The sequence below is a fragment of the Pezoporus occidentalis genome, unplaced genomic scaffold, assembly GCF_034315485.1.
Source record: "Pezoporus occidentalis ecotype Australia unplaced genomic scaffold, CSIRO_AGI_Poc_V1 ctg27, whole genome shotgun sequence".
Lineage (NCBI taxonomy): Eukaryota > Metazoa > Chordata > Aves > Psittaciformes > Psittacidae > Pezoporus > Pezoporus occidentalis.
The window spans coordinates 7,653,981-7,669,198 of NW_026914611.1; the positions used below are offsets into that span (position 1 = coordinate 7,653,981).

The 15,218-nt window shown below is 40.2% G+C and overlaps 1 protein-coding gene across 1 annotated transcript in view; it reads left to right on the top strand.

Annotated features, from left to right (window-relative positions):
- The window catches only part of HS6ST3 (heparan sulfate 6-O-sulfotransferase 3), a 302,362-nt gene extending 287,400 nt beyond the window's left edge, over nt 1–14,962 (top strand). Inside the window, exon 2 of the mRNA XM_062624612.1 lies at nt 12,716–14,962. Coding sequence (XP_062480596.1) covers nt 12,716–13,421 — 706 coding nt within the window. The 3' untranslated portion in view covers nt 13,422–14,962. The remainder of the gene's footprint in view (nt 1–12,715) is intronic.
- The last annotated feature ends 256 nt before the right edge of the window (nt 14,963–15,218 follow it).

The following is a 15,218-nucleotide window of genomic DNA, read 5'->3' on the forward strand; positions in this document are numbered from 1 at the left end:
AATTTTATTTATATACATTTATGTAGTGTCAACTGACGTGGGAAGAAATCTGTTAGGCCAATGAAGATGGAGATTTTGCTTATAGCTTTGAGTTGTATTATTCATAGCAAACATCTCTGGGTTTGATTAGATGCTATCAAGTATTTCAGTAGAAACACAAAGTGCAGTGTGAAATGGGGAGTTAGTGGTGTGTCTTATAAGTATTCAATTGAAACACTCTGTCATCTGTTTGCTTAATGTCTTAAGGAAAAACTGTATGTACAGTATATCACAAGAAGAGGAATGTTAGGAGAAACAAAGTTAAGTGGTTTTATCTTACAGCTGAGCAATTTCCTTAGGTTTTGTGAGTCATTTCAATGAATGAAGAGGAAAGACTACTCTTAGAATGTTTTCATCAGTAGAATCACCTGAAATTCTTTAATATGCATATTAATGCATAATTTAATATGCGTATTGTCATGTTGCTTACATTATGGGAGGCAAGTATCAAAAAATTATGACCAAACCTAGACGTTTTAGAAACTCGTCATGCAGGATAAGAAAATGGTTGTGATGCCTGGATTTTGTGATGATCATTTATAATTTATGGTCATTATGCTTGATGTCAGAATTAATAAAGACTTGAGGCAAATCTTAGGGAGAATAAATTGATGTACTTTCAAAGGGATTTCAATTACTGGGCCTCTTTATTGCTAATTACTTTATTAATTGAGCTGAATTTCTGTACTGATTCACAATGCATTGCAGTGAAACACGCCATAGAACTTTCATTTGAGCATCCCAGATTTGGAAATGAACGTCTGCAACTGAGCTATTAGTTGTAAATCAGAGACAGCTCAGTTAGGGAGAGAACCTTGGTACATGCCACTTGCAGCACAAACTGATTTCCAATGAAGCCAGCTACAGAGGTACACTGGTGATGTCTGTGCTGCTTGTCTTACCTAGGCAGAGAATAAAATGGGATAGCAACAGCTCCTTCAAAATTGAGGAAAAGGATGAAAGTAAACATTTTAACACAAGTTTGGGTTTTTTTTATCTCTTTCAAACATAACAAAATCTGACTGAAGGAATATAAATGAACATTTCAGGGTCTGCCTACATGTTATTTGTCTTTTCAGGCCTCTCTGAAACTGAATTTTACCAATCAGGTGTATCCTTGCAGGCAGCCAGGACTTGTGATAACAGATCTCTCACAATTCTGCATGAAAGTATGCAGGGTTGGTGGGTGGTGTTTTTTTTTCTTTACAATTGTTATGAAAGGCCTTACACTGTGTAAGTAAGTTACTGAATAGGCAGGAGTTCTTTGACCACATCTCTTTGCATCAGTGCTGGAGGAGTGTTCAGTTGCCCAGGCAGTCACCTGCTCCATGGAGACTCCTCCTGATACAGGGTCTGGCTCTAACCTTGTTGGCAGCTGCTCAGAGTCTGCAGCCCGATAGTGAGGAAGGTTTCTCTGGCTTGTCTTTTGTGGATCAGGGCTGTTTTATGAATCCTGTCCTGCTAAACTGTTATCTGTGATTATAAGCTTCAGACTTCATCAGCAGGGTCCCTTACCAACTTGGTTTCTGTAACCCTTTTAGGCTAAGCTTGCAAAACAAGCTTCAGCTGCATGTCCCTGGTGCTGCAATGTCTCCAGGGTTGTTCTTCTCTTGTCCCTTGCCTGTCATCACCTTTCTTTTCTTTCCTCTGGCCAGCCCTTGTTTTCTGCTGCCACTTGATACTGTGGGTCATCCCCTTAGCTTGTCTCCCCTGTACTCATAATATCTCTCAGAGAAAGGTGAGTTCAGTGCTTCCTCCTCAGGCTGGGGCTAGAGACAGCTCTGGGAAGAGGCAGGTAGTAGCAGTGCAAATGCACCCTTATTTCATTTTCCCTTCTGTGCAGTGGCATAGCCGGGACAGGAGAAGCAACATTTTGAGTAAAGATGTTGCGTGTGCCCCAGATTTTCGTGGTTCTTTTGAGACACAGCAGTGATTTGTGCACAATAAGGATGAAATAGAATGGGGGCGATGCAAGCAATGGATTCCTCCTTTGCCAGTCCTGGCCACAAAGGATTTATTATTCTCCCTGGCACAGAGTTCTTCCATACAGTATATTTAAAGAATCTTGTAAGACACTGTGTAGCTATTGCTTTTGAACAGTATTTCCTCCTGTGTGTGCTCATACACCATTTCTTACAAGATGCAAGGTTTTTGTTATTCAAGTGCCTGATAGAACAACAAATTCTTGTTATTTGATTTATTACTGCATTTTATATTTATATTTCTTTCAGCAAGGCACTTACTACTTCACTCCTTTCAGCAATTTAAAGAACACTTAGAACAACTGAGCTTGACATAATTTAGGCAAAGAACAAAAGTCTCTGGAGGGAACTTTGTTAGATTTGTGTCTCATCAAGAAATGATTTACAATTTGTGTCAAGTCTGTTTGATGGAAAGTGGCAGATCTGTTTTTCCATCAAATCATTTAATCTGTGCATTTCTATTCCAGACCATTTCGCTCTCAGATAAATTGTCATTTCCCCATCTTAAACATTCTCTCTCTTACACACAGCCAAAGCTGGGGCCCCCATTCTCAGCCTTTGGGCTGAGAAGTGTAAATACCCAGCATCTCCCTCTGATAGGAGAAGGGAAATTCACATTCAATAAAGTGTTTCATAGAGCAGACTCCACAAAGTTATTATACAAGGCAGAAAACATGAGGCCAGGCATAAGAATTTGCTGGTGGGCAAAAACATGGTAACAAAATAGGATGTGCTAAAAGAGGAACTTTCTGGTTTAAAGGAAAGTTATTAATAAATTTCCACAGGGCTGGTCTTAGCTGTGATCCTATTTCCTGTTTTCATTAATGACGTTGGCACAAAAAAGCCGAAGTATAATGGAATTTGCTTAATGACCTTGAGGACTTCAGTAAAAGGGGTGGAATGACGTTTGGTAGTGCAAAGTGCGATATCACACAGTGAGTATGAGTTTCCAGAGTTATGCATCTCATAAAAAAAACAAATGCAACATGAGGTTGTGTCAGAGAATACACTACCAATGGACATAAGAGGTATTTATTGTACAAGGCACCTGTGGAGGCCTCATGAAATTTGCTCAAGTCTAGACATGTATGCTGAAATGTGATGTTGTGAAATTTCAAATGCCAGTAAAGGACTGCTTGGATGATAAAAATCAAGAACCGATCTCAGGATCTTGCAACACATCTTACTTTTGTGATCCTCCTATTAAAAGCCAGCCATGGAAAGCTAAGAAGTTGGGAAACTCAGGGTACAACTCGGAGTGAAGTAATCTAAGTGTGACCCAAAGGTTTTGTGGGACTGCAGTGTGGTCATTTCTGGCTTTTCTTATCAGAAGAGACAATAACAACTAGTTCAGCTTTGTAAAATGAAATCCAAGAGGTGATTGCTCTCTGATCTCCAACTTAAATGCCATTTCTCCTTCTCTGATATTACATGTATAAATCCTTTTGATGTATTTGCAGTGTTAACTCAAGAACAACTGGATGTAAGTAGTCCAAGACCAGGTTTAGTCTGGGAATTGAGACTCATGTTCCTAACTGTGAGAAGCAACTTTCACAAGGTCTTTACAGTGGAAGCAGCAGCATGAAAAGAATATTTCACAAGGGGCAAGGATGTTTTATGAGGGGGATAATAGAGTGCTGTTAACTGTGATGGCACGGAAGGGCACTGTGATGGCTCAGAGCCTCCTTTTGCTAACTAAATCAGTAGACCACGTTTTCTGGCTATCTGAGCATCCTTAGCTCTTACTACGGTGTATTTTCTTCACTGGCAATGAGGCTGAGCTTACCTACATGTTTAAATACAGTGTTAGATGCCTAACTTTATGCTCTGTGTTCAAAAAACTAATGCTTAAATCATAAAGATAACACACAGGAAAAAACATATATTAGCTCAGAAGGCTTGCACGTATTCATATGCTATTCATGTGTGTCTTCTAAAATGCTGGGATTCAAACCATGGGTAGCTATATCATTTCATTAGCTAGGAGCTGTTCAAGATCCAGACTTGATACTTGTGAACAGGATTAATTTCTTTAGGGACATGCAGTTGCTGCACTGTCATCTCCAATTTTTAGAGACTCTATATTGAACGAAGTGTCACTGGAATAAATATTCATGAAGTTGCTCAATAATTCAGGGTATGCTGATTCAGAGTGTTATAGCCCTAGATAGAAATATATGCAAAAACACGCAGCCTCTTAAAAGACAAAGCACATTCCCTGTACTCTGGCTAGGGTAGCCAGGAAAGAACAAGGGAAGGCAGGTATGATCTAGCTGGCGAGTTGGTTCTGTTTTGATGTGTTTTCTGACAGGACTGTACATTTGGTGATAGAAGAATGTGCACTGTCTTGCAGAACCACAGATCCCCTGGGGTGGGAAGGGTCCTCAGGAGGTCTCTAGTCCAACTCCCTGCTCAGAGCAGGGTGACTATGAAGCGCAGATGGGGTTGCTCAGAGCTCTGTTCAGTTTGATCCTCAAAACCTCTAAGGATGGAGGGTGTACAGCTTCTTCGGGGAAAGCTTTCTGATGCTTTATTGTTCTCACAGTGATAATAGTTTTCCTCCTACCCTCCCCTTCTTCAGTTTCTGGCTGACACATCTCAATTTTGCCACCGTACACATCACTGAAATCCTCTTAGGTACTGGAAGGCTACTGTTTGTTTCCTATCTAGCATCTTTGAAATACTTCATTAAAATCCATATCCTCATGAATTTATATTCTTCTGTGTCAAGAAAAAAAGTCTCAGCACTCCCAGTTTCCTTTTCCAGCAATAGGTCCTGAGATAATTTTCACTGATTGAAGGGTGTGTGGCAATGTGATGTATTGGAAGCATAATTATTATTTTAATGGTTATTCATTACTTTTAAAAGTAATGAATACAAAATCACATAAGTAATAAGTACAAAATCACAGGTTCTAACTCCAAAAGCATTTTAAAGAAAGTTACCAGTTTGCATAGTCCCAGGCCAGTTGTCTTCATTCCTAAAATATCTAAGGAAAAAGTCTCTACAAATGTGTTTTTTACCATAGTTTGCAGTGCAGCTGTAGCACTGGATTTTCAAACTCATCTTTTTTTATATAGGATAAGTCTAAAACAGTGCAATGTTCAAATAACTTACTCAGTAGCTCCCTCTTCCTCTTCTCTTATCCTCACATAGCTCTGCGCCATTATTGAATTTGCCCTGGCCTCACTTCAAGGGCTCTTTAGGTGAAGAAATTCCAGATGTTGTACATGCAGCATTTGTGTTGCTACAGGTTTGCTCTTTCTTCTACCTTTCTGCATTAGCCTAGATTGCTGCTGTTAGATGCCATGTGACGTCAGAGAGTGAGTGATCTCTAAAGACACCCTTTGTCATCTGTCATTCTTTAACCAGGTGTGGGACACTAACCTTCTGATCAACAGCCATGCAAAAAAGAAGAATAAAACAGTGCTGTAAAGCTTTGCTGAGGTTTATCTGATGGCATGGATACAGGATTTTATCTGATGTTTCAGAGGGTATTTTTAAAGAAAAAAAAAGGGCTTGTAATTTCTAAACAGAAAAAATGGGGAGGTTATAATAAATCATAAAGCAACAAATTGCTGGAAAAGAAAATTAAGTTGGTGATGGGGAGTATTCCTCCAAACACGCAATGAAATGTGAGGTTTCATGTATCTTAAGTGCTTCCCAATGCCCAAACACATCTCTCTTGCCTGGAACAGACTGTATCGTCACAAGTAACTTCCTAAGCAACTGTCTTTGCTTTCCAGGATCAGAAATATAACCCAGCTGTCTGACGACAAGCAATCCCGTATGTCTGACTCCAAGCCCTCCCCCTATCTCACTGATACACTGCTTTATCAGCAAGGACAACACAGTTATGGTAGACCATTTCTCTAACTGCTGGTTTGGAGATTTGTATGAAATAATACAGAACTTACTTAAAACTTTTGTTTATATTGGGAATCATCCAGCTTTAAAAGCATGCTTAGAAAGAAATATACTAACATAACTGATAGATATGTCATAGGTACAAAAAGTCATGGAATGGAGGTGCTCTGTAGTTACTCCTTGCTCATTACAAAATGTTGTTACTCATCAGTTTCTGAGGTTGGACTCGAGTTTGCATTCTGTGAATATGTTTGTTCAGGTGGGGGGCTTTGACGCCAGGCATGGGGTTCACCTTACAGGTAGAGGCACCTGCAACATAGGCATCTCCAGCTTAGCAGGTATCTTAAGCTCCCATTGTGGTCAAGGTACACAGTGCAATGCATAGGGAGCCTCTGAAGTGATACAGCTCATGCCAGAGCTGGCACCTACCCTTGGCCAGCTGCACTGCTCTGCAGATACAAACCACTGCCTGTGTTGAGCAGCTCCTTGCTGGCTTCAGAGGTTGCTTAGATGTGTAGCTTATACCTAGACTGCTGCATTTAGATCTCTTATCCTGGAAGCAGTACCTAGTCCCTTCCCTGAGCAGGCATGTCCCACCAGGTTCAGCTGCACTGTATGTCACTGGGATAACAAAAAGGGTAGTTAACCAACAGAAGCTTGTGGCCAATTTGGAAATGGGAAACAGTGGAAAGGTTTTTTGCTGGTTGGATTCAGAGCCAAGGGACAAAATTTCAGAGGAATAGTGAGACATATCTAAAATTTTATTATTTTATACCTCAAAATGCAAGCTGGTTTGGCTTTTTGTTTTATTTAATTGTGCTGAAGTCAATGGCAAGTCTCCTTTAATATGGAGTATCTACAGGACATTACAGCCACTGTTTTAAGCAAGCCTAGTGTTCATCATCCAGTTATGAGCAGCAGAAGTGGTGGGTGCTCAGATCCTCTGAGAAAACAGCCATTTAAGTGTGTTTTCTACATGCTGAATGGGTGATGTATGTGGTAAGGGTGGATAAACATTGAGTTCTTAATGGTGTTTGCTGTTCTTTCAGTAAAAGACCTGTAAAGACATGCCAACTTGACAGGACATCATGACAACTTGAGAGGACAGCTAATTGTATTAAGGCCACAAACTTTCCTAAAGGATTCCTTAGAAAACCATTCCCATCGCTAGCATCCTGTGACAGATGCTAAGCTTAAACCTATGTGCTGTTGCTACATAATCTTGGCAAAAGTTTGTGGGCTGGATAGAGTTTATCTCTCTGTCTTGGTGGATAAGCTGTATGATGCTTTCTGCAGCCCCATCGACATGCCTGTAGTTTGTGCACTGTTTCATAGCTTTTTTGTAACAGTGCTGTTGTTCTGAATAAGAAGTATCCAATCAGTTCCTGTTATGTTGGGCAGGTTATCTGTCAGTTCAGCACAACATAGATGCAGTGACACTCTGCACAATAATGCTGCCAGCCATGACTTGATACATCTGCATTACTCTAGAATGACTTTGACCAGTTTGGATCAGCCCAGCAATGTTTCTTTGCCTTCTGCCTCCCCCCACCATCCTTGTTGAATGCTTTTATTCCCTAATTGTTCATGTATTGCATTCTCCTTATTTTTTGTTTCATTTGTTTACTCTATTTGGAGGATGTGTCGATGTGGCACTTGGGGACTTGGTTTAGTGGTGGACTTGGCAGTGCTGGGTTAACAGTTGGGCTCAATCTTAAAGGTCTTTTCCAACCTAAATGATTTTATGATTCTCTTCACCATTACCTATACTGGTGATGCTTTGCCTGATGAGAGGTTGCTGATCGGGGGTTAACTATGTTACTGCCCCTGAGAACTTGGACTTCAGGATAAAACTGGGAAGCATAAGACTTTTGTTCACACAATGAAGGTCCTTCTCAAGACTTTTTCTTGCCACAACCTCTTGTCTTTAGCAGAAATGTGCTGCTTAGGCTGGGTTTGCTGGGTATTTCAGACCTTTCTTTGGGTGCACACTCACTTCCACCCTTAAAGCTGCTAGCTACTTGTCTCAACTTGGGTTATAAACTTGGCCAGGGCTTTTATTTTCCCTGCTACCAGGAAGAAGCAGAACCTGGATGGTTTTATGATGCACCTGTTTTTTTCAGTCGTTTTGATTCTTCTTTCTTCCATCTGTTAGTATCTTCCAAAATATTCTCCAGTGACTCTTTTTCTCCACCTCAAATATTCCTCTGTCTCTACTATCAGCTGCTATGAGTGTGCTGCTCTCTTTTTATGAATATGCCATTCATCCTTCTTCCCCAGGAGGCCCTATAGGATGTTTTTGTTCTCTATGTGTGGTGATCCTTCACGTATTTAGGAAATCTCCCTCAGCTGGGACGTCTGTTCCATGGTGATAGAAGAGGCAAAATGCCCTGGTTTGGGATCACCTCTGCTAATAGCAGAGTCTGCTCCTCTGAAATTAATTTCTGAACCAGAGCAATACTATTGAAGGACTAATGTAAGAGCAGAGTATTGAATTATTAGAGTATTAAATATAAGGTATTAAAATACCTTATAATATGAAAGAAATACATGTTCTTAGGTTATAACTAGAAGCTCATTTTAGCTGTTCTATTAATTAAGGGTTTTCTTTGACTAATGCTGATGAAAACACTGGATTTCATGTGAATAGGACTAGAGCCTTCTGAATTCCCAAGTGCTTTTTACTTATAGTGTAGTATACAGCCCAGTGCTTCACACCAGTGCTTGTTGGGCCCTAGCATGGACCATCAGGCCCTTGCTGTGATCATCACGGTGCTTAGCATGTGTCCAAAAAATCAGCTGTCCCATTGTGGCAACTTCAATAACCCATTGATTTCAGTACATTATGCTCGAAAAGAGATTGATTGATCTGGGGAAGTTGTATGAATTTCCCTTTCAGGAAGAGCTAACACCATGACTAGTGGGCTGGTGTTGTTTGAAAAGTAACCTAAACTGTACGTACATGTCTGTTTGTATAGACAGCCACAAGATGCATTGGCAAATACACAATATGCAGTTACTGTGATTTTTCTTTCATTGACAACTGCAGCTTATGACCAGACTCCAGTGTAAATTTTTGCACACACAGAGGCACACAAACACTAATATACAGACATAGATATAGATATAGATTAGATAGAGATAAAATTTGTATTGTTTTAAAATAATTTGGAATGTTTTGTGTAAAGCATCTTCTCACTGACAGGCCAGTGTATTGAGCTTGGCTAGCGTTTAAGAACCAAGGCTGTCTGTGACAGCAGTTTGAGTAGTCAGTGGTGGGCATCTGTTGAAATGAAGCCAATAAATCTGTGATGACTTTACTTTGTGAAAGAAGGTTACAGAAGTTATTACTTAATTCTTTGCTGAGTATTTCTTACAGTGGGTAGCTGTGGAGTTTAGCGTAGCCATGTAAGCATGAGCATGGGCGACACAAGGAGGGGTCATTTACACTGGCGAGAACAAGTGCACATCTGTATTCAGACGTGAACAGGCATGTTCAGTATATAGCTGACTTGATGTTCTTTTACTGAACAGTGATGAAAAGAGGGACTGAAGGTCATCCCCAGTTTCATATTTTTATGAGTGGCTTCTTGTCTTTATTGTGAGCTGACTCCTGAGCCATTCCTAGTGTGAGCACTGTATTAGGCACTGAGCTCTGCTACATTTAAACCATAAATGTCAACATTTTAAAAGACTTCCTAAGATAATTTTTATGATTTTCCAACTGAAGCAAACGTGCATGACCTATGTATTCTTACTTATATCATTTTTGAGGCATGACATCCTTTTCCCTAAAATTGTCCACAACTGCTTTACAGCATCCCCCAGTCCTCTGTGTTATAATAAGTGTCATCTGGACAGTGCCCAGATCAGGTGGAAGAAATCTTAAGGTCTTGCAACCTCAGACTGGTTAAAACAGTGATGGAGAGTCATGAACAAAAGGTTAAATAGAAGGCTGTAAACTTTCAATGCGATGGGGACAGATGCGCTTTTAGTTATTAGCACCTGAGAAAATAAATATGTGTCAGACTGCTGTTAAAGGTTGCCTACCAGATGAAGAAGCCAGCCAGCTGATAACACAAGGAGGCAACTCTCTGAAAGAAACACAAACCAGAAGCAAATTGATCAGGATAGTGAAAACAGATGCAGACGTAAGGTAGTCACAAGCAGTAGCAGCAACAGACTGCGGAAGTTTCTCTCCCAGTCTGCATAAGGGAAGCTGCGGATGTTATACAAAGTTGTGCTGTTCTCATTTCCCTGCATTTGCTTTATATTCATGTTTATTGCCCATCAAACACATTTACATATCCAGGCATGAAATGGAAATGATTGATGCAAAGTAGGTATTTTTGTTAATTGTTGTTGCTCTGTGCCATGCCTGACTGGGTCTGCTGGAGATGGGTGAGGAAAGACAGAATTATTATTAGAGGTACAAATAATTGTCAAGAGCAACTTTTAAACCCATCTGCTGCCACATATGAACATCAAAAGCTATCCGAAGAGGGGAGGGGCAGCATTACGAGGGTGAAGCCAACACCATATCTCTGTCAATGTAGATGTTGCCAACTGCTTCTGAATCTTTGTCCATCATTTTTTTTCATTCCTGCTCCCTGGGAGCTTCAATCATTTTCTGTCACATTGCTACCAGTGCCCGCTGTGTGTTGCAACAACAGTGTCTTATGCTGAAAGCTAATGGGCGTTTGAGAGTTGGGCTGCTTTATCTGCACAACACTAGTGAAATGCATCCGCTTTTTGTCCCACTTTTTGCCAGTTGGAAAGCAATTCTTGACATGCTTTCATACATGCAAAGCAGAGCCAAGATGAGCATCCAGTTTAAGAAAGGAAAGCTGTGCTTGAAGTGCTTAAAGATAGTACTTTTCATAGTGGAACTACACTGCAGAGGACACAAGAGGGTTTCTGATGCTTCCTGTTCTGCAGGAGTACAAGAGGGATTTTTGAAATACCTGTCTGAATGGTTGCACGATCCTTGGGTTCGCTGTTGGTGTGGGCTGTGTAAGTAACTGAAGTGGATCAAAACAGTTGTAGTGCAGTTTGGTCATGTGTGAACAGCAGCAAGGAAACCCAGGCTCCAAATGAGTTAGTTTGGAAATATCATCCTTCAGAGTATCATCTGATGCTAACACAAGTCGTGGCTTCCAAACAGTACTCCCTAGTTTATATCCTTCCACCTGTAGCCCTTCAGCTATGACATAATTCTTGAAACAGATGTTTCCATTAGATAGTAGTTCAAAAAATGACCCTGCAGCAGAACATAGTATGGAGTTTGACCTCATAACCTTCTTCCAGAAACTATACTAATATATATATACTTTATATATAAAACTCAGACTGAATAAGGACAAAGCATTCAGCCCTGATTTCTTTTGCTTGGTCTGAACTGGGGAATGTATCTGCATTTTTTAGGAATATCTATTTTTAGGACAAATGGGAGGTTTACGGAGAATCTTTAGTGGAAGGTTTAGGGACTCTTTAGTGGCAGAAAATGGGTGGTACGTGGGAAAGAAAGATAACTGTCTTGGAGATTGTTACAGATTTTGAGACTTTTCATTTAACTGCAGCTAGCTCTTATATGAGATGGCCAACACAAAGTGTTGGCTTGTTTACAGGCTAACAACTTGTTGTCAGCAAGCTTGCCTCCTGCTTGCTTGCTTTATCCTTCACTAGATTCAGAAAAAGTACTGAGATCAGACTTTTCTTAGGAAGTCTTAAGGCTCATGATTTATTAATGTATTGTCTGCAGTCAGATGAGTCATGCAAACTCATGAGCCTATTTTTGTACCAGACCGTGTGTTAATTTTAGTCATGAATCTTCTGCTGGTTATTCTAGCTGACAGAAATCATACGTATTTTGGTTTTGCTTTATCTTTATGATATCACCCTGCAATTCAGGTGAGTTGTTATTGAATAAAACATTTCTTAGTAAAAAACTTGAATCTGTGAAAGCCTGCTCAAAGCACACTCAATTGCAGTCCATTTCAGATTGCCATAAATAGATGTACAAACTGAATTCAATAGCTAAAAGATGAACTGACAATATGAGGTCTGCAGTTATTTGCTCTGTTTCAAATCAATATTTCTTGGTGTCTCTTTTGTATTCTTGACAGGTGAGGCTGTGTAATGATAATCTTTATATCAACAGATGCTTTTGTACTACACAATTATAACTAATTTCCGTCAAGCACTTGTCTAAAATTAAGTCATAAGAATGGATTTTAGGTGTCTCATTATCTTCACTCAAACCCATTTAATAGTAGGGTCCTTCTTAAGTAGGTGGCTCATTACAGTCTTGCACATGGTGTTATTTTTAGTGCTTGCAGCTTCCACATGAAATTGCTCGTGTCTCTCTTACATTCTGACCAAGCGCTGTGTGGATTATCATCTTGTGCATCTTGTGAGACATGCATGTCTCAGTCCAGAAGAGAAGTGATAAGATTATATAAAGCTTTTTTCCCACTGTTTCTACTATTACTGAGGGTTAGCATTTCAACGCAGGGGGGAGTACACTCCAGTTAATTGGCTTCTACATAAAGTAACTAACACTGAACAGTTGATAGGTCAAAGTAATTCCGTTTCTCTGACAGCTGCTTATTTCCCTTGATCTCTCTCTCCTTCTCCCAGTTTACCTTGTATTTTATCCACAGTATTTATGAAGCTTTAAGCTTTTTACTGTCTCCGAAGCAGTCACTTAAAATGACTGTATTACATTGGGAAAAGTTAAGGAGGGGTGGTGGCTAGTAATCGATTTATTGGAGAATAGAGAAGTGAAATCCACTGAATCTTAAAACTGTGTTTAATTATGTTTCAGGAACTTCTATTACATCACGATGCTGAGGGATCCGGTGTCACGGTACTTGAGTGAATGGAAGCATGTTCAGAGGGGTGCAACATGGAAAACTTCCCTTCATATGTGCGATGGAAGAAGTCCAACACCAGACGAGCTGCCTACCTGTTATGAAGGAGACGACTGGTCTGGAGTCAGTTTACAGGAATTCATGGATTGCAGCTACAACTTGGCCAACAACCGCCAGGTGCGCATGCTGGCAGACCTCAGCCTGGTGGGATGCTACAACCTGACTTTTATGAATGAGAGTGAAAGAAATATGATTCTTCTCCAAAGCGCCAAGAACAATCTGAAAAACATGGCCTTCTTTGGGCTCACGGAATTTCAGAGGAAAACGCAGTATCTCTTTGAGAGGACATTCAACCTGAAATTTATTTCCCCATTCACTCAATTCAATGTTACGCGGGCCTCCAATGTGGACATAGGTGAGGATGTGAGGCAACGGATAGAGGAGCTGAATTTCTTGGACGTACAGCTGTATGAATATGCGAAGGACCTGTTCCTGCAGCGCTTCCAGTACTCCAAGCAAGAGGAGCATCAGAAGAACCGGCTAAAGAGGCGAGAAGAGCGGCGGCTGTTGCGGGAGCAGAGAGCTCACCAGTCACCAAGGGGAGAGGCAGCAGAAGTAGCCATTACTGAAGATTATAATAGTCAGGTTGCAAGGTGGTGATGCTCCTCCGTCTTGACTGATGAAGAGGATCACAGAATTTGTGCAACTTGGCTACCTGGGAATTAGCCAAGGAAGGCCTATGCTTTGGTAAATGAGACCACATCTGACAACTAACTACCCCTCCTTGTCTCAGTTTTTCTTGGTTTCTGCCAGTGAGGAGAATGTATTTTTTTCTCAATAGGCACTGATTAGTGTTATTCAATCACAGTAGAATAGATTCCTGTCCAAAAAGACTTCCTTCAAAGCCCTAAGCTATGAGGATGGGTTGAAGAGAGAGCTATATCCTTTGCGTTAACAGGTACTCTATACAATCTGAGCTACCAAAACTTGTGCAGACATCTATTGGAAAAAAATACCTGGTTTGGTTCCTCTGTGACATGAGAGCTGGTTTGTTTCATACTGTCCTTTGCAACTGTATAGCTTTCTAGTAAATGAAATGGAGGAAAGCACATTGAGCTTCTACATGCTGTGTTTTGATTAAGGGAAGAATTTGCTGAGGTGATTAAAAAAGACCTAGGAAATGTGGGATTGGGGCATTGCTTGTTCTGTTCTGTTAGCCAGTAGTCAGAGATGATTTATAAGTGAGGTGGTGGCAGGGTTAGCTTATTTCTCTGCAGATGCTGAGAGTACCAAAACCAGCCAGGTAGCAGCCACCCTTCTGAGCATGTGTGGCAAAGGCAAAGCCTTGAGAAATGAGGTCCATTCAACAGCTAGGCAGATATCATGGAGATTATCTGGATGAAGGCAATGAAAGCAGCCTTTGCGTGCACAAAAGGTGCAGAGGGGGCAAGCAAACTACAGGGAAGAGGAAAGAGAGAGCAGGAAAAGCTGAAATACTAGTGTGACATTTTCCAGATTTGCTTTGAAAGCCTGGAGATCTATTGTCTGTGAGGGTAGGCAGGGTTATGATAGCGTCTGTTAAAATACATTGATGCCAAGTGAATACAATTTAAGTTGGTTTTCTCTCTAACTACAGTAGTGGCTAGAAAAAAAATCAGCTTTCAGTTTTTTAAGATACATAATGGCTATGTGGAAAGTCTTGATATTTATCACTCTGTATGAAGATTCTTTGTAAATTCATTGTTTCATGATGAGAGATCTTTATCTGGCTTTGTTCCTTGTCTAGAAAAAGATTCAGTGGGTTCTTCCTCCACATGTTACATTCTTGTGGTTAAACTGCATCTCTTTATTCCAAGATTTTATGTTGTTCCATTTGCAATAGTGAAATTTTAAAAAAGAGGGTCCTGTGTACCATGGATCTTTTGAGAGAGGTTTTTTCCTTCTTCTAGCATAAATGTAAAGCATTAGGAGGAAATTTCTCTAAGTGCCTCAATGTGGCTGCTAAATCAAGATGCTGAAAGTATATTATTGCGTGCATGAATGGCTTTTACCTTACAGATTTGCTAATTAGAAATACTGGAGTACCTGATGTGGATGCACATTTCTCATTTATTTTCAAAATTCAAGGTTTTTATCCAGTGGGTAAAAAAAAAAATAATGAGTTACAGAAGAAAAGAGGCTGAATTTCAGTATTTGTCTTTTCATTTTTTTTTTTAGTGCATGCTGTATCTTCTCTTCTTCTGACAATGCTGTTGCTACTTACCTATACACAATATCAGAGATAAGCTCTAACCCATCTTGTTGAAAGTTAATGCATACAATAATACATTAAACATTGAATATTGTAACAGCTGTTAAGAAGTGAAGAGGGCTGTAGAGATGATGCCTCATTATCAATGTAGTTTATTAGCAATATGCTGATTTATGCCTGATTGTCAGTGTGATACTTTTGGGGTG